We start from the raw sequence: 19,842 nt of genomic DNA on the forward strand, positions 1-19,842 counted from the left end.
GTTAATCTGACACCGAGGCGCCATCACCGCCCAACACCGTCATGGTCCGCCTACGAGAAATCCCCAGGACGGCCTGTTTCGCCTGGTCGCCAGGCCCCACGCAGCCTCTTGTTGCCACTGGAACCAAGGCCGGGGCTGTGGACGCCGACTTTTCAAACGAAACACAATTGGAGCTCTGGGAGCTCAAGTTGGACGACGCCGAGCAGGGCGTGGAGCTCAAGCCCGTTGCTACCGTGAGCGTCGAGTCAAGGTACCAAGCAATAGTTCAGCCCATATAGCGGTGTTATGTAACTAAGCAAACATGGCAGGTTCAACGACATTGCATGGAGTCAACCCAGCGAACAGTACCCGCGGGGCATAATAGCGGGTGCGCTCGACAGCGGGGCACTAGTCCTATGGGATGCAGAGAAGCTGCAGGCAGGCGAGGGTGAGGATGCGGAGATTGACCAGATCGACAAGCACACGGGTCCCATCCAGGCGATACAGTTCAACCCCTTCCGATCCAACATCCTCGCCTCGGCCGGTGCCAAGGGCGAGCTCTACGTCCACGACCTCGCCGACGACTCCAAGTCGTTCCGCCTAGGCAAGGCTGGAGCGAACCCCGACGAGTACACTACATTAGACTGGAACAAGAAGGTTGCGCACATTCTGGCCACCGGCAGCAGTGGCGGCTTCGTCACCGTCTGGGACGTCAAGCTGAAGAAGGAGAACCTCACATTGAACCACTATGGACGGAAAACAGTCAGCGCCGTGTCGTGGGACCCCAACGTGCCCACGCGACTAGTCACCGCCATCCCGACGGACCAGAATCCGCTCGTGCTGGTATGGGACCTCCGCAACACCAATGCGCCAGAGAAGACGCTACAGGCACACGACCAGGGTGTACTGTCGCTTTCGTGGTGTGTGCAAGACAGCGACCTCTTGCTATCTTGCGGCAAGGACAACAGGACCATTGCCTGGAACCCGCACACCGGAGAGCAGCTGGGCGAATTCCCAGTTGTCACAAACTGGACCTTCCAGACTAGATTCAACCCCGCGAACCCGAACCTCCTCGCTACCGCATCTTTCGACGGCAAGATTGCTGTTCAGACACTACAAAACACTGGCGCTGCAGCGGACCAGAGCAAGGCGGCGACTGAAGCCCCTGCAGGCGAGGACTTCTTCGCCCAGACACACGCAGAGCCCCAGGGCGCATCCTTCTCTCTGAAGACACCCCCGAAATGGCTGAAGAGGAGAGCTGGTGTGGCCTTTGGCTTTGGCGGAAAACTGGTACGGTTCGGCATCGTTGACAACAAGTCCAAAATCTCCATCGAGACATTCGCAGTAGATTCAGACGTCAGCGCCGCAAGTGAGGAGTTTGACAAGGCTCTGGACAAGGGCGATCTCACAGCAATCTGCGAGTCGAAGATTTCCAAGGCTGCCAATGAGGAAGAGAAGGCTGACTGGACCGTGATCGAGACCCTCACATCAGAAAACCCACGAAGCAAGCTTGTCGAATACCTTGGCTTTTCTGACAAGGAAGAGGAGCTGGAAGAAGAAGAAGAAAAGAAGAAGGAAGAGAAGATAAACGGCGATGCGGACGAAGGCTCCTCGTTCTTCGATAATGCGACTGATGAGGGCAACTTCCTCTCGGATCTCGCAGCTTCCAAGGGCGCCAAGACCAACAATCCCTTCCAGATTTATACCGGCTCCGAGTCTGAAGCAGACACTAAGATCACTCGCAACCTCATGCTAGGTGACTTCAACGCGGCATTGGATGTATGTTTGAAGGAAAACCGATTGTCGGATGCTTTTATGATTGCCATTTGCGGTGGAGAGAAGTGCATCGCCAAGGCACAGGCTGCATACTTCAAAAGGCAAACTGACGCACCAAACTACCTACGACTCCTTGCGTCGGTCGTCGGAAAGAACTTGTGGGACTTTGTATACAATGCTGATCTGAAAGACTGGAAGGAAGTCATGGCAACAATCTGCACATTTGCCGATCAAGCCGATTTCCCCGACCTTTGCGAGGCTCTCGGAGATCGTCTCGAAGAAGCCATCTCTGAAGAGTCAGGATCGTACCGAAAAGATGCGTCTTTCTGCTACTTGGCTGGTTCCAAGCTTGAGAAGGTCGTCGTCAACTGGGCCCAGGAGCTTCAAGAGAGCGAGAAGGCGGGCATTGAGCAAACTGATGGTGACAACAGTTTCTCAATCCACGCGCGATCACTCCAGGAGTTCATCGAGAAGGTCACAGTGTTCCGAAAGGTCACCGACTTCAAGGACACCGAACAGCAAAAAGAGGACGACTGGAAGCTCGAGCCTTTGTACGCAAAGTACGTCGAGTATGCTGACATTGCTTCTGCCCATGGCCAGCTCGCTATTGCAGAGAAGTATCTAGATCTTCTGCCTCAAAAGTACCCAGCAGCAGATGTAGCGAGGAACCGGGTCAAGCAAGCCACCAGAAAGGTTGCAGCCCAGCCAGCGACAGCCCACAAGCAGGCCCATTCTACTAGCACTGGTCGTCGTCAAGTCGTAGTCCCTTCATATGGTCAACCTGCACAAGCAACACCAGCACCGCCTCAGCAGACCCCTTACGCTCCAGTCAATCCTATGCAAACGCAGCCAAGGGCGTCGCCTTATGCTCCAGTCAACCCTCTCTCGTCACAAGCCCAGGCCACTGCACCATCAACATTCACACCAGCAGCAGCGTCCGGCAATGCGTACACGCCAGCCGGTTACCAGCCATCTCAACCTCAGGGCTATGGTGGTTACGGTCAGGCTACTCAACAACCAATTGCACCTCCGCCACGCAACTTCTCCAACTCTCCATCTATTGTGCCAGCAGCCAACAGGGGTAGCATTCCCGCCTGGAATGACACACCAGACTTTGGCCCCCCTAAGCCAGCTTCGCGTCGTGGTACTCCCATGAACACTGTTGCTTCTCCGTTCCCGAACCAGCAGCAGCCCCTCGCAGGTCCGCCTCAAGGCCCGTTCTCGCCAGGAGCACGATCAACACCTCCACCTCCTCCAAAGGGCCCGCCCCAAGGCCCTCCTCGTATGACTTCTCCACCAGCTGGACCTCCAACTGGCGCCCCGAACCCCTACGCACCAACTCCGGCAACAAACAACTACGCTGCACCACCCGCAGGCTTTGCACCCCCACAACAGGCGCCACTACAACGTGGAGCGTCGCCATACCAACCCCCAACCGCTGCCGCTCCGCCATCGAATCGCTATGCTCCTGCTCCAGGTCAGCAACCATCAGCCCCATCTGGGCCTATGGGTGCAATGCCACCACCGCGTAATATTGCGCCTCCTCCAGGCCAATTTACACCAGCTGGCTCACCTTACGCACCATCGCCGGCGCAACAAATGCCACCGGCTGCTGCAGCACCGCCACCACCAAGGGGCCCACCGCAAGGACCTCCGCGGGCAGGCCCTCCTTCCGGAGGTCCTCAAGGCGGACCACCAAGACCAGATTCTCGACCCGGTACTGGTCAATCACAAGCGGCTCCGCCGGCAGCAGCCAAGTATCGTAAGTGATCCATCAGGTATCGCGTGGATTGGCTGGAACTAACTTACATACAGCCCCCGGTGACCGATCGCACATTCCCGACGTATCTCGTCCCATCTACGAGATCCTTGATGCCGACCTACAACGGGTCAAGGCAAGGGCACCAGCACAGTACAAGCAGCACGTTGCAGATACCGAGAAGCGCCTCAACATCCTGTTTGACCACCTTAACAACGAGGATCTGCTCAAGCCTGATACTATCCAGAGCATGAACGAACTCGCGGCTAACATCCAGGCCAAGCAGTATGATGCTGCGGTCGCAATCTTTTCGGATTTGATGACCAATAAGACGGATGAGGGTAGCAACTGGATGGTAAGTCTTACTTGAAAGCGTGTGAGACGAATGGAAGGCTAATGTTTGATGCAGGTTGGTGTCAAGCGCTTGATTCAGTTTAGCAAGTCGACTGCTTAGAAAGTGAGTGCTGCTGCGACTAAGAACGTGCTGGTCAGTGTTCCCGAATATTACGTTGTGGTGTACAAGTAGAGAGTTTGAAGGTGGTAAACAAAAGGCCGCGTTCAAGGCAGGATTCTCGCCCCCGTATTTAGCGTTTTTGCATGTCATTAGAGAAAATGAGAGATATGCTGAATGACTGATCGATTGATTCGACTAGTGAGCACCTTTCTCGTCATGTATTGCACGCGGATGCCTCCTGTGTGGTGAGGTGCGCTTTCTATTTTGACGTGACATAACATTTTCATCTAGGTTTCCCTTGCACATGGCCATATTGTGAGAAATGTTGCACTTTCTTCACTGGATGTCATACGTGGATGCCTCCGAATGAGTAATGGTACCTTGTATACCCATATCCAGCCTCTACTTTCACCTAGGTCGCCTTTGTCATACCTTGTCTGCGCTGTGTGCATACAATCACAAACACGCGATACCATTGCTATTCTGAAAGATCATACATTAAGAACAGAAAGGGCACCGTACTATAGTCTTTTTTTAGAGGAGACGAACAGAAAACCAAAGCTACAAGTACATAGCATATATAGTCACCACAAGATTTCAACACTCCAAAACACGGGCTAACACGTACTCGAAGAAAACGCTATTCGCGAAGTATCCGAGCACGAACCACTAGACGAGGAAACGGTGGCGGCGTAGAGTGAAGGAACTTGAGCATTTCAGAGGTAGAGAGGCAAAGAAGGCTGGAGAGAGAGAGAGAAGGCAGAACTGGATAGTGTGTGTTCGACTTGGTTACTCAAGTTAACGACGATCCGCTCGTTTTGACGGCACGAATAAAAGCGAACAACACGACTATCGCCTCGTTCGCTCTCTTCATCCACAGAGATCTTTGGGTGTGTACCGTTCTTGTTGGAGGGTCTTCATAGCGACTGCGGGCTCTGCACTCGGAAGGGCTTAAGCTTTTCTTTCCGAGCGTTCGATACCCCTTCTCCGCTGATGATGACAACAAGCCGCCAGAAATGTTCACCGTAGTACCCCAGACAAACCGAAGTCTCACGCGCCAGAACAGATGGAAAATCTTAGACGACAAATGCCAGGGTTAAAAGCCGTAAGGTGGATCGCTCAAATTCTCACCCGAAAAGATTGGGGGGTTTTTTTCTGGCTCGACTCCGCGACATGTGGTTCAAAAGGTTTCGAGAACACCTTGACCGCCCTCCTCAGCCTACCGTTCGTGGCAGCAGAAACAGACAAGATCTATCCGTCAACTACAGTGATGTACTTGGCTCCCTGTAGTCTGGCGAGTATGTCCGTCTGCGTCGTCAAAAGGATACGCATCCTTGATAGCTCAGAAGTTGATTTCTCGCATGTCTAACACGGGTCGTCCTTTCCATTCGATCGCGCCTAAGCTTTCAGTTTGCCTTCTTTCGTGTCCACCTTTTTCCAGACTACGAAAACAGGGACAGGCGCAGGCAGGCGCAGGCAGTCATTGAGCCGAGACCAAGTACAACATTCGCGCTACTGTCTAGCCAATTTCAACGTATCCAGGATTCAAGGACTGCTAAATGCCATCAATTTGGACTTTTGACAAGTTTTTCGTCTGTGTTTCAGAGCCAACCTGAGAGAGACTGCGCGTGGATGGTCAGGCATTGCAACGAGAAATGAATGTGGATGTCTCGATGACGTCGCTACCTAGATCGTGAGATGCTCAGCTCAGCAATGGGCCTTGTGCTTCAGGGGATCTTTGCACAAATAACAATTGTGCATATGCACCGTCCTGACCTGCTGTCTGAGCTATAAAACGACCAAGCACGATTGTTAAGCTAAGCCACGTCTAGACTGTCACAAGATATGGTGAATACCTCTTTCCACAAGCTCATGCACAAATGCGGTTGTGTTCGTGATGGCTTTGTAGATGCGGAAGACGGAACATGGTTCAAGATCGGGCGGGTTCGCTAATCGTAGCCGATCGGGTCAAAGCCGATCTCAAGCAACACCAGGCGTCATAACATCAAACTTCAATGTAATGACGTAGGCGCGAGCTCGACGCGTTAGCCACCCAATATGGCCTTGGAGGCACGGATCGCAAGTTTCAGCCTCCTCCTTTCAATACTCTTGCTGTTCTTGTACGGCGCCATCACCTAAGTCTTGAACGCATGTTACGTTCCCTTCACTGCATCCGCTCTCGTGTCGCATTCCAAACACCACTCCGAGCGACAGCATCTGTACAGACATCTCGTATCATATCTCTTCTTCCAAATATGCCCCCCAAGCGAAAAAGGTCTGCTGCCGCAGTAGCAGCGGTTGCTACAACAGAAGAGACGCCTCTTGTGGATCGATCACAGATGCGCCGAACAGATGTGCCTTTGCCTACAAACGTCGCGAAGCCACCACGCCGCCAAACGACGCGTGGGGGAAAGACTGAAAAGACGGATCCTAATCTCAACCCTGACATTGTCGATGGTGTCACCGCATTACGGGCATCGCCTGACGCAGAAGAAGGCGCGGATGCTGTTCTGGAATCTGCCGTGAGCAATGGTATTGCGAATGAGGCCGATACTGCACCAGACGCAACTGCGAAAGACAATGCGCTTCCACCACCTGCCACAAACGGCGATGCGCCCGTAGCAAATGGCGCCCCTGCAGCGAACGCTGCAAAGAACAAGCGAAAGAAGGTCGGCGCGCAGCAAATCAAAGCGGAAGAGGATGACACCAACACAAGCGCCGTGAATGGTGTCGCTGCAAAGACCACCACTCCTGCAGCCAGCGCTGGGATGTCTGGCGATCCCGACGACGTCGATAACCTAGAGGCTGAAGACGAGGACGAGGCAGAGGTCAAGGAAGCCCTGTCGAGACCCCCACCGGTCAATTCTGAATACCTTCCTCTTCCATGGAAAGGACGGCTTGGCTACGTATGCGTCCTGCAGGTACTTTTTAATCTAAACTAACGAGCGTGCATACAGGCCTGTCTCAATACGTACCTCCGTAGTGCTACCCCTCCCGTCTTCAGCTCGAGAACCTGTCGTATCGCGAGCATCATCGAACATCGCCATCCCCTGAAGGACCCCTCACAGCCCGAACATGCCACTAAAAATCGCCCCGATAAGGAACAACCAGCGGATGTCGCGCGAGGAATGAAATATGTGGAAGAGATAGGCCTTGCTAATGCGCGGGATATTATCAAAATGGTGCGCTGGAACGACAAGTACGGCATCAAGTTCATGCGCCTGAGTAGCGAGATGTTTCCATTTGCAAGCCATGACGAGTACGGCTACAAGCTTGAGCCTTTTGCTGGCGAAACATTGCGTGAAGTAGGCAAAGTGATCGGCGAGCTGGGTCATCGAGTGACTACCCATCCAGGACAATTCACTCAGCTGGGATCGCCGCGAAAGCAGGTCATCGACAACGCAATGCGCGATCTCGAGTACCATGACGAGATGCTTTCTCTGTTAAAGCTTCCAGAGCAGCAGAATCGCGATGCGGTCATGATTCTACATCTCGGTGGTGCATATGGCGACAAGCCGGCGGCTATTGAAAGGTTCAAGGAGAATTATGCAAAGCTTCCTCAGAGTGTCAAGAATCGTCTGGTGCTCGAGAACGACGATGTTGTATGGTCGGTACACGAGCTGTTGCCTCTATGTGAGGAGCTCAACATCCCATTTGTGCTCGACTACCACCATCACAACATCATCTTCGATGCAGATCAAATCCGTGAAGGTACCAAAGACATCATGGAACTCTACCCACGGATTCTCGCGACATGGGAAAAAAAGGGAATCACACCTAAGATGCATTACTCTGAACCGACACCTGCTGCGATCACTAAGACAACGCGGAGAAAGCATTCACCTCGCGTCATGACATTCCCTCCCTGCCCTGATACCATGGACTTGATGATCGAGGCAAAGGACAAGGAGCAGGCCGTATTTGAGCTTATGCGGACTTTCAAGCTTCCAGGCTTTCATACTTTCAACGACATCCTGCCACATACACGTCAAGATGAGAACAAGCCGTGGAAGCCCAAGCCTAAGAAAGCTGTAAAGAAGAGTAAGAAGAAGAAGAGTGACGAATTGGACGAGCTGGACGCGAAGCTAGAAGAGGAAGAGCCAGAGGACGTGCCCCCGCCTATCGTACCCGACGAGGAAGTGGGCATGGGAGGACCAGAGGGAAGAGTGTACTGGCCTCCGGGTATGGAGGACTGGCTCAGACCCCCAAAACGCATCATCAAGAAGAAAGAAGACGGCGCTGCTACGCCAGCGAAGAAGAAGCGCAAGACCGCCGCTGACGCGGCGTCTGTAGCAAGTGAAGCTGCTCCACTTGAGGATGTCAAGACGCCCATCAAGACACCAGCCAAGAAGGCGGCACCGACTAAGCGAGGAGCAGCAAGTTCGACTAAGAAGAAGGCAGCAGTTAAGTCCGTGCCAACACCTTCGGCTTCCGATGAAGAGGAAGATCAGCTTAGCTCACCCCCGCTTAGCGATGTAGGGAGCGAGGACGAGGCTCCTGTTGTGCAGAAGCGAAATGCACGGCCTGCTGCAACACGGCAGAAGTCTGGAAGGGCTACGGCCCAGGTCAGCTACAAGGAAGAAGCGGACGAAATGAGCATGTAGACAAGTGCAATCCCACGGTCATCGGTAGCCATGGTGCAGCTAGTCGTAATATCAATCCCAATGTAAACGAATACGTGAATTCGGTCCTTTGGGCATGAAAATAGCGACATTGAAAGCATGATTCACATCATCTCGGTTGTAGGAGAGGTTGAGTAAAGACAAAACAATGCTCCGAGCCTGCTAGATCCTTCCCTTCCCGCTTCAGGCCGTTATCCCGTCCCATTCCTTCCCGGCCTTGTCCCTTCCGTCTTTTTACTGAAACTCGTATTCAACGTCTTCTCAGAGTTCATGCGTTCTCCACATTGACGTAGCTCACAATTTGCTGTTCGCGCTTACCTATCTATTCACCTTCCCAGTCCAGCTGTGTGGCCGAAACGCTGTATGAACATGCGTTCGTTGGGGGGCAAGGACGCATAAACGTGCACTATGTGGACCTTTAGATTCGCTAGGCCTAGGGGGGGAGAAAAGAGAGGGTTGGAAAACAAACGAAAGCAAGGTGGAACAAAATTGGGCCAGCCACCTCCATGCTCGTACTAACCCCCCCTTCACCATAACATCTCTACCCCTCCCCCTCCCCCAATACATGGCGTTAGATAACGTAGATAGATACGTTGCTGCACCGGCATAAGACTTCCAGAACTTGATCGAAGCACGGCCCGTTACTTTGCCGCACTAACCGACGGATGCCGAGGCATTCCGCACATCTTCTTAGCACCTTCCATTGCATGTCCCACGGCCGGAAGGGGGATAGAGCTCAACCTTGTGTAAGCGTGTAAGACGTGACTGCCTTGTTGTCAGAATAGTAGTGCGGGAGAGGTGTCGTGAGGGTGTGGTTGGGAAAGCAGGCACAATCACATTGCATGTATGCATCGATAGCTTAATCGATAGCTTCACATGCATGGTGTCATGCAGGTCAGCGTTACTGTGAGAGTGTCGACTGGTTCTAGCTGGCTTAGCTGGCCGTGGGGAGATGCAGATGCAGGACCACGTCGGAGGACATGGGCAGGAAAAGGGTAAGAGGGTGTGAGTTAGTGCGAACATCAGAGGATAGCCTGGAAAGTTACTTTGAGGGGTATGGTCGTGGTGGGGGGAGGATCTGGTGTCTTCAGTTTCAGGTACGCGTCGCGTAATGGAGAGTGTGTGGGTTGTGTATTCCTGCGCTGTAGAGAAGAGGCATGATTTACCAAGACCGTTATCTGTGGATGTTTTGTAGGAGTCGACATGTCCGTATTCTTGATTGCATATGTGTCCATCTCCTCTTTGCTCCACTGCGATAAAGTGTATTGCACGATCTTTCGCAGGTAAGTGATCCCACCAATCGCTGTTCGTACGTGTGTGTGTGTCGTCGATGGCCCGACTGTTCCCTTGCACGTCCTTCTGATTTCTCAACACCAAGAACTGCGATCTAGAATACTCTCTCTAGTGTCTGTCGATCAACCATTGTCGACCATGACTCGATTCTAGGCCGTGTCTATCGCTTCTCTTTCTCTTTTGCCTGCTGCCAATCAACCCCAGTCACCTTGTAGCTATCCGCAATCGGTTAACTTCCCGCGGCTACATATCTGCAGGTCTATCTGCACAGCCTTGCACAGATAGAGGTTCATGCCCGTACCATGTCCATGGACTCTTGAATCGAACATTCGGTGCACTAGTGCATGTATTTTTGCATTGACGATGTGCGTTATGGTAACGAGGGGCTGGTAGCCTATCCCAAGTCGTGGCTGAGAACAGAGCAGGGGAGTTGGTTATACTGTTCGGCTGCTATGCGGAACAGTATTGCGCCGGTGGTCCGCCCTCAGACCGTACCGCCATGCCTGGAATTGAGGACCAGGTGGAGACTCTTTTCTATACGTTTTGGTCAGCAGTAGGCGGTGTGGCGTGCTTGTTTGTTCAAGTGCAGCTCAGCGAATGAGGTTTTTGGCGGTTAAGGCGCTGCAAGAAGATTGTTTCCCAAGGAAGAATCTATGAACGGTTCATGTCAGTGGATCATAGCCTGTGTTGAATAACCGAGCCGTCTCGCGTCGAGCTCTGATCTTCGGCACTACACAACGCGTATTCCGTGATTCCCAAATCTTCGTTTTCAATTTTCAACTTCTGGCCTTATCAACCACGAACTTGAATTAACGTCAGAGGTCGTGCGACGCGTTGTCCATACGCTCAGACCCCCAGGGCCCACATGCGATAAGAACACGAAGACTGTGCTTGAGATGGAGCGATGGAGAACGGGACAAAGGCCGAGCTTGTGAATATCTACGCGAGAGGTCTGAGCTCAGAGAGAAAAAATTGTCAAGCGCCCGTCATCCGTCCGTGCAAGTATGCAAGACATGCAAAAAGAAGTTCCAAGGATCCCTCGGCATCCTGATGCATGTGCGTAGTTGAGAGCGCATAGGCTATGCGGTCCGGAGGTGTTGGATCTCGATGACGGGTGCTGTGATGTAGGAGGCTGGAGGATTGTGGGTGTGTCGAACGATGAAGACTGGTAGTAAGGTAGCCATCTCAGGAAGAAGATTGCAAGGCCAATTGAGAAGACGGTTGGAAGCTAGAGCCACTGCGATACACTGACCATCGTGGGGTTCCGTTCTCTGAGAAGAAAGTGCTACACCTGGAAAAAGCCCAAGATCTGTGTTCGGTTCATTACTTACTATGACGCTATAGCTGTTGAATGATGTTGAAGTCCCATCATAGTCATTGCGCGTGGCAGACATGCGCAAGAAATATCAGTTTCATTGTTACAAATCCGTTTTCAGTTTGCTGATTGTCTCTCAAGGGCAGGAGAGCGTCCAGATGGTTGCGCGGATGCGACAGGTGAACGTAAGCAAGTACCGAGAGCTCCGGCTTCCACAGGACCACCACATATAGTTGTTCTTCAAGTTTCTGTAGAACTCTTCTCTACTGGTGTACCATAGACATCAATACCAAGAACCTACTGCACCACCGATGTAACCAAAGAGCAAGCGCATATGTCTGTCTCAAACCAACAGACAACGGAAGTGCCGGCCACGGGAACGCGTCAACAACAACTACTCAACGCGCCTTCACGACATCTGCTGCTTTCTTCCTCAGCCACAACGTCACCATTCCAAACTATTGCCCAATCTTTTTTTCCTCTCCGGCTTTGCATGGCTCAACGCGGCACATACACTCTAGGAACTTCTTTCGGCCCTTTAGTGATCGATTGTAATGGCCCGCTCCGCAATCGTCCTCCTGCGCCTCACGCGAGCTACACACAGCGTACATCTAGCATGACACCATCACGCTCTATTGTCGTGGAGATGAAGGGTCAACGCTTCGAGCGGCATGACGAAACAAAGCGTACGCCTCCTCCGCAAGTGTCGGCTATCTTACTCCGCAAAAGTTACGTACAAAATTGTTTCCCCAGATTATCACATGCAAGACATAGCTCCGTCAAACTACGGCGCGGTCACGGCGTCCGTCAGACAACAAAATTTCCAAGCCGCCATTCCAGCCGGCTCTCTTGTTAGAAAATAGCCGATGACCGGATTAGGCATTACGCCCGGCTCGAGTTGGAGCTCGGGTGAAGCACCCGAACGGCGTGGAAGTGTGACGAGATGAGCGGTTCCTGCGTATCCTAGTATTAGCACACCAAACGAACGAAACGCGTTGGCATGGCGTTTTCGGTCTTGGTATCCTAGGGGACCCGTCCGCGTAGATTTGGTTGTTACAAGTTACAAGTTACTGTACTAACAATAGGGGGCAATGCGATACCACAGGCTCTCGGTGAATCCGAAATGATTGCACAGTACCTATACACCGGGTGATACATACCGCGGTATTCCCGAATGCGACGTTGGAGAGACCCGAGTCACGTTGCCATGTGCAATTGGATATCCATAGCACTGGGAATATTGTTACTTTTCTAATCGCAGCTATTCCTAGCGCTAAACTTTTCGGCTTCACTGCGTTATCTTCTTGGCTTGTTCTGCTTCGCTGACTTGCTGCCTTCTTGCTACCAATACACCGTACTATAGTAGTCGAGTTGCGTGGTTCTGAGGAGCCAGAAGGACATGCACGCACGGAAATTTGAAGGGTTAGCGCAAGTACACAGGCAATGCGATACAAAGAACACCTGGGCATCGAGAGGGGCAGAAGCGTGGGTTAGATAGAAACGGAGTAAGTCGTATTGCAAAACTCCCGTTCTGCTCTGCGCATGAATCAAGAGTCCTAAAGTAGCTTGAATGTTTGACTGGCAAGGCGCCCAACCGGCTGCTCTCCGCTTCTGTTCGTATCGTGAACATCCCCCACCGGCAACTACTCGTATCCCTCCAACTATTTCCCCCCCGCAAAGCTGGCAAAGAAGCAATGCACCTCTGACGTTGTTGTATTGCGATGCATGAGCAGTGACGTGTGCGACCCGAGTACGTAGGTCAGACTTGCTTTACATGAAAGAAAAGAACAAAAGCCTGAGGTATACATGAGCTGAGCTGTCAGCATGAGTACACGTTGTACCTGGCAGATGATCACCGCAGATCCCCGTTCGGACAAGCAGTGGCAGGGCAAGCTGAGCCGGAACGAGCGGGACCCTTCTCAACCACTCAACTATACGGTACGTACCCCAACCAACACCTGCATACACGGCATCAGCGCATCGGCGTCGCCTTCATCGTGATCTCAACCCTTCGCTTTCAAAAGCATTCTCTCACGTTCAAGAGGCACAACAGTTTTGGGGGGTATACTTCTTCATCTCATGGCGACATTCAGCGGCGGCGCCCCCGACCCTTTCCTTTTGCCCCGCGCCGCCGTCAAACGCCAGCCCCTTAACGCCGCCATAACCGCCTCTTGCGCGCCATGGCCGCTCGTCTTTCGCCATCGCTGTGAAACCCTGACCTGGCAAATTTTTGTTACTCCAGGTAGTCTTGTCTTGTGTTCGTGGTCGTGGTTCGTGGGTTCGGCATCAGCTGGTACAAGCTTGAGCCTTGTAAGATCGGGTCAGCTTATCACCTTAATCGAACGTTTGCTGTCGCTGCTGTCGTCTGACTGGACGAACGTGTATGTGGCTGCGCACTCCTACAAAGTTTAGTTGATGACGATCTTGAAATTGGGCATGTGGTGAGGTCAGCGAGTCGGCAGTCTTCGCCTCATGTCAAATGAGACGCTGCAGCCTCGATTTGCGCAATGCCGACGCCGTGTTGGGTTGCGGTGTTGTACGATTTGCTGACCGGCGCCGAACCGGTGAGCCTTGTCTGAATGAATGAATGAATGATCTCAGCTCATGTTTTTCTTCTTCGTTCTTTGTGTAACCACACTTGTTAACCCATTGCGCTGGTAGAGAGACGCTCGTGCAGCCTTGCATGGGATGAGCGTTGGGGTGCATGCGCGATGCTCGTGCAGAACAGCCGATCTGGACAATCTTGAGACGGGTTGCGCAATCTTGTAAAGATAGCAAGACAGTGATTGCAAGCGAAGAAGCAGGCGTGGGGTGTATGTGTGAGGATATGGTACGCTTTTAATTTCATTAACTGTGTAATGTTTTTCACAAAACTTCATATCGTTGCAGGGTATGCCGCATAAACGTCGCTACAAATATACATAAAATGAAGCCGAAAAACTTGTTTGTCCAAGGTTCGCTTTTCCCAGCCGGCCCAACCAATCCTGAGACCCATGTCGTAAAACCTGTTCATGCACGTTTTTCTTCGTTGGTGAGCTTCATATCTGTGAGTGTGTGTGTGCTCAAGCTCGTGTGTATAGCTTGTGTCCAGCAAGCGTCGTCATCAAATCACAATGTACTCCCCATCCACGCGATCCATGGCTCTCCTCCACCGGAAAGGATGCTGTACGGTGCTGAAAGGCCCATTCTGCCTCGGCACCTGCACATCGCCGTCCGACCATTCGTCATCTTCGCGCCATACTCGTTCGAGAACTTCTAGACCACTGAGATTGTTGAAGAACCCGCTCTCACGTTGAATCTCCACACATCGTTGTCGCACCACAGCGCGGTGTTCAGGGTCAACGCATTCCGTGCCGATAATGAATAATGGCCATAGTAGGAACTTGTTAACGCAGCTCGTCATACCAATCTGAGAAATGTGGTAAAGTCCCTGTGATACCAAGTTTTGGAAGTTCAGAGCTGAAGCGGGAAGAGTCGGCTGCGCTAGGCGCTCAGTGTAAAGAAGCGCGGCATAGCGGAAGCTCTCGCTAATGTGGAAAAGCGCAGCCTGTTCTGGCGACATAGCGAGCATTGATGATGTTGCTTCGCAGGATGTGGAATGCATGTCTCCAGGTGATGGAAACTCCCACTCTTGTAGCCGAATACGAAGATCGTTCCACTCACTCCAAAACTCGGAGCGAGGATCATCGCGCGCTGAGGTAAAGGGGTCAACGTGCTCGTTAATGGGCGTTCCCCAACCGTTGCCGTCCATATGATCGAAGCTGAACGAGTAAAAGTCTTTGACTTTCTTGGGTCGGGGTGACGATGTAGGCGTGTCGTCGTTGTCGCGTACAGGTCGGTTCTGACTAAGCAGATTTAGTCGTCCGAGTCGTGCAATAAGTTTGAAAAGCCGGCCTTCGCAGCCAGAGTGGTGTTCCAATGCGCCCAAGTTCGCACTGAGGTTCATCATGTCAAGCGAGTCGCCGCGTACTTCGATCTCTCGGTCATTGACTGCAGCAGTCATAACATCGAACCAAGTAAAGAAAGTCTCGATCCACCCAACAAACTCTGACCGGACTGTCCTGTCGCGCAGACTCAGCAGTTTCTGGACGCCTGCGAGCTGGGTCTTGAATTTCGTAAAGCCGGAATCGCAGACATGGAAAAGACAAAGGATAAGAAGCGTAGCGAGTACGGAGTCGTCCTGCGAGCCATCGTAGTCGACAAGCTTCTTGTTGAGGAGGGCAATGGAGTTGGCCTTGTAGTGCTTCTCTTCGTCGGTTGCTTCGCCGTGCATCTCGCGCAGCTCTTGTGTCGTCATCTGTGAGTAAGCATGATCCGGTATCAGGCGCGTGTCGTGTAGCACGCTCAGTCGTCGACCTTCTATACCTCCGCGCATACGCATGTTGTTGGTAGCTAGAGCTCCAATAGCGTTCTGGAGCTCTTCGTTGCGCATGGCTAGATGTATGATGTGCATCCGATAAGGGTTGGTATGGCTATCAAAAGCCACCAGCACCGGGCATATAAATTTGTCGTAGTAGTCCAGAAGGGATAGCATCCGCGGGGAAAGGGGCGAAGCGATGGTAAGGCTCTGAGGAATCGAAGTGGTGAGCGACAGTACATCTTGAGACAGGGGGCCAGAGCCATAGGAAGACATACCCTCCGACGGGAGAAAGGAGAAGCCAGGCTGGAATCCATTGAAACTCGAGCTCATTTCCCCCTCAACAAAAACATCCTGAAACACGACAGGACCCATACTTTGCGAGGCTGCACTGATTTCGGGATAGTCGTGTATGCTCTGATCTGAGCTTACGCTAGAGCTCATGTCGTCCCCCGTTGGTAATGAGCGAGGAGCCTCGTGAATGAAGTAGTGGTCCAAAGAGCCCATGGGCGCCTGGTCGAATGGCTGATATCGTGGTATTGAAGGGTCTGCGAAGGGAAATTCGTCAACGGGTGTATTTGGGAACTCGCTCGGTGAGGGGAAGTCGCTATCGCTGTAGGTACCAAGAGAAGCAGAAGAGGCCGACATGCCGTTGTCCTCGAAAGGTACGTGCAGGGTGGTTTGTAGTCTTTGGAGGGGACCCCTATGTGGCTGGTGATGTCTGAACTTGGAAGCTTGAGGATGCACAAATTCGAATTGCTCTCCATGATGTTGCATGGGATATCCGACTGGAGTGGACGAAGTGGGGATAGGTATTGGACTTGTTGGGCTGAAGTACTGGTATTCTTGCGGTGCGGAGAACATAGGGCTTGTAGGACTCCTTGGTGAATGAGCACCAAAGTCAATGCTCGCCCGACTGTTGAAGTTGTGCTGGTAATCTTGGTGGGCACCGGTGCTTGACGTGGTGCTGGTGGAAGCTATGGAGTTCATCCGCTGGGATTTTGGCTCCTGTGTTGCAGTTGCAGAAGGCGACTTTGCAATAGGCAAAGACATGCCTCGGAGCTTTCCACGGCTAGCTACTCCCACACCCCACGTTAGGGTAGTACGGTATCCTGAGCATTCTTTTCCAATGTCAACGCACGGCCCACAGTATGGACGGCGTCGATCACACTTGACTTGACGTTTCTTGCAAGCAAAGCAGTCGTCGGTGGCTCCAGTGGCGGGTGCTCTTCTTCTTCGTTTCCTGGGAGCAGCGGCAGCGTTGTTGGTGTTGGTGGCGGTGGTGTCTGCCTTCTGAACGACCTCAGCAGGCTGAGCAGTGGTTGATGAGACGGCCATGGTGGGTGTGATAAAAGAGGAAGTGTTATTGCAGTACTCTACAACGTTGCATCTGCAGGATGTGGATCGTGTATAGTAGGTGTAGGAACAGAATAGACAAGAAGACGAGGGGTAATACTCAATGGAGCATAGAAGAAGCGCGTCACGGTGGGTAAGTATTATTTTGGCCTCGATGGGTCTGGGTAAAGGAAGCTTGGTCCCCCCGTCTGATAAGGTCAGGGCCCTAGTGGACAGGGCTCTGGGATGCCAAGGGGTAGGATGCAAAATGCCGCGGCATACTGGACACTAGGATATTAAGAGAAGAGGTGGTCATCTTGAGAGATGTGCATGAAGGATGTGGCCCGCAGCGAGTAGGCCAGGTGCCCGCATGTTCTCGCAGCGGCTGCAAGGCTTTGGCTGTGGCAATCCCTACCACACCCCACACCGTGACGGCGAATTGCAGGACGGCGCGAGGTAAGGTCGGGTTAGGGTCGGGTTACATCGTGGAAAAATGGTAGCACCCCGGGAGGAGCTTGAAGATGGATGGCGACAGTGGCCTGCTGCAGGACGGAGAGGGCTGGACGCCACGAAAGCTCCACCAATGACATGCTGCAGCACGCACGATCTACTACCGGCCGCTAAGTTCGGAGCAGCTAAGAGGCCACAGCCACTGAGAGAGCTTGTGTCGAGGGCTCCGGGGTGAAGGCGTTGCAGGGCTTGTTCGGCTCGCGAGCTGCTGCACTGCTGCAGAAGTAGTGCTGGTTGCTGCTGATAGCGTCAGGGCCACCATGGGCAACGTGAGCGCTCGGACGAATGACCAGGCGCAAATGGTCACGGAGCCGACCGAGGCGATCAATGTGCCGCCGCGAAGACGCATCGAAGCTGTGTAGAATGATGTCGCTGGGATGGCAGCGCCTGTAGTCTGTCAGGGCTTGCCAGTGGGAGAAGACAGCGAAAAGCCGCCCGCTGGTGAAGCCTTCCGCCAAGCCAAGCCCTGGACGAGTACGTAAGGTTAAAGAAACGGCCTCCCATTGCACGCCAACCCCGCAACGGGAGTCTCTGATCTGCCGCAAGGCATGAAGAAGGGAAAGGATGCGTGGGTGATGCAATTTGCGCACCTCTGCACGCGACGGGGCAGCAGACACGACGAGCACACGTCTGACGGCGGGTGCGGATATTGCGATGACATCGAGGATTAAGGACACGGCGGGCCCAGGCGTAAATGATGCAAAGCTGCACGCAATGGCCGGGGTGCCTGGGATACTGGACGACTGCCAGCAGCTTTCTGTCGCCCTGCTGTCCCTTGCTCCGCAGCCCTCTTGGCAGAACCGTTCTTGTGGGACCCGCTGTGATAACAAGCCATGCGGGCCTGATGAGAGAGCGATATGACCATTGCCATCTCAAGTGCACCCCCACGGTTCGTGAGAAACTGACCGTGGCAGTGCCCCAAACACCTCATGAGGCCGTCTTCTCTCGACCTTTTAGATTCCCTCAGGGTCTGCTCCAACAGCCCTGAAGCCTCGAAAAGCCTCTGTCGTGCATGATGCCGTGGCTTCGGCCGCCGCAAGAGTGCCGAACATGTCCAGCTAACGGCGCCTAGGTCACTCAGAGCCCAATCCGTTCCCCATCCCATCCACATCCCATCCCCATCCTATCCACCCCCTTATTCGTGTAGATACAAGCCACTCTCAAATGGCGCCTTCACCGATTCCCATACGCTAGCCTGATCGTGGTATTAGGCACGTGAGTGCCAAGTCAGACATGCATCGGAGACGTGCGCTACTTTGGTATGCTGGCTGTGCTCCACCACTCAACGATTTGTCTCAGGTAACAAGCAGCTTCAACCTCCCGTCAGCAGATGGCTTTTGTGTTGCTAGACAAGGTTTCATTATCCAAGACCTGTCACTAGCCATCCGTACCTGGGGAAGCAGTTCACCGTCAATGCGCCTGCGCAAATGTGCACACGCGGGGTAGTACGGGGATGGATACGAAGCAGCCACAGACCTCGTTCGCCCACTTGGTGAGCCCTCTCCAAAAGCGAGTCCTTTTACAAGCCTTGTAAGATTTGTAGCATGTCTTCCTTCGCTCCGCAGAAGACCCGCTGGCAGTGGCTCTCCTAATTCCAGACCTAGCTATCACGCCGAAACGGATTACGAAGAGAGCCTCACGGATACCGGCTGGATGCCTAGCTTCTGCGAGGCTAGACAAAATGATAGGAGAGCTGCGGCTCCTCACATTCATTGTTTAAGCTCCGGGCAATATCCGACAATCATACCATTATGATGCATCAGATGTAAAAACGCCTGAGGGTCGGAGTTTGTCCGATAGCTGCGACTAGATCATCATCGCCATTCTGTGGGACATGTCTTGTAGCCGAGCGGGCCATGGCAGCTCTACAAAAACCCTAATCTCCGCCCTGGCAATTCTTCCGGCGCCAGGTAGAGTATAAGATCTCGCTTCCCGGACCCTCAATTCTACGATGCCCGGCCCGACAGCAGACGTTTCAAAAGACCTGGAGCCAGACCGAGGCATACTGAATGGAGAAATGCTTCCGTGTTTTCATCTTGAAGATCGTCATTTCGCCGGCACTTGGTAGGGAACGACAAGACAAAGGCGTCCGCAAGCGCTGGATCTCTTGAACAACCGGCGGCTGCGGTTAGAACAGCGAACAGGGCTCCTCGGAGGCTCTCTATTTATGGTCTCCACAAGAACCCTGCGCTAGCGAACAGCACCGTCGATGGGGCCCGCTGGGTCTTGTACTCTAGCGTCGATATCTCTCCAAGGGTGAGTGTATCCGGCTCTTGCCCACGCGGACACATTGCGAGCGCTTCGAAGCGACGCAGAAGAGCGGTCTGATGGCTGCGGTTTGATACCTTTGAGCGTGCAGATCCACTAGATACATGTCTAGCACGTGAAGCAAGTATTGGCTACGGCCAACAGCGCCTGACAAAGTTTCGGCGGCTAGCTGGA

The 19,842-nt window shown here is 53.0% G+C and overlaps 3 protein-coding genes across 3 annotated transcripts; 2 read left to right on the forward strand and 1 right to left on the reverse strand.

Annotated features, from left to right (window-relative positions):
* Nucleotides 1–41: 41 nt before the first annotated feature.
* Nucleotides 42–3,968, forward strand: AA0111_g9666 (Protein transport protein; the record flags this gene model as incomplete). Its single annotated transcript, XM_028656249.1, has 4 exons — nt 42–250; nt 309–3,517; nt 3,571–3,869; nt 3,924–3,968. The coding sequence occupies 4 exons, from the start codon at nt 42–44 to the stop codon at nt 3,966–3,968; spliced, it is 3,762 nt and encodes a 1,253-aa protein (XP_028502744.1).
* Nucleotides 3,969–6,223: 2,255 nt separating this feature from the next.
* AA0111_g9667 (UV-damage endonuclease) lies at nt 6,224–8,572 on the forward strand (the record flags this gene model as incomplete). Its single annotated transcript, XM_028656250.1, has 2 exons — nt 6,224–6,874; nt 6,926–8,572. 2 exons carry the CDS (start codon nt 6,224–6,226, stop codon nt 8,570–8,572), a joined length of 2,298 nt encoding a protein of 765 aa, XP_028502743.1.
* A 5,729-nt stretch (nt 8,573–14,301) lies between these two features.
* AA0111_g9668 (hypothetical protein) lies at nt 14,302–16,893 on the reverse strand (the record flags this gene model as incomplete). The annotated part of the gene is made up of 1 exon (XM_028656251.1): nt 14,302–16,893. The coding sequence occupies one exon, from the start codon at nt 16,891–16,893 to the stop codon at nt 14,302–14,304; it is 2,592 nt and encodes an 863-aa protein (XP_028502767.1).
* Between the last annotated feature and the right edge of the window lie 2,949 nt (nt 16,894–19,842).

The sequence above is a fragment of the Alternaria arborescens genome, assembly GCF_004154835.1.
Source record: "Alternaria arborescens strain FERA 675 chromosome Unknown contig_28, whole genome shotgun sequence".
NCBI lineage: Eukaryota > Fungi > Ascomycota > Dothideomycetes > Pleosporales > Pleosporaceae > Alternaria > Alternaria arborescens.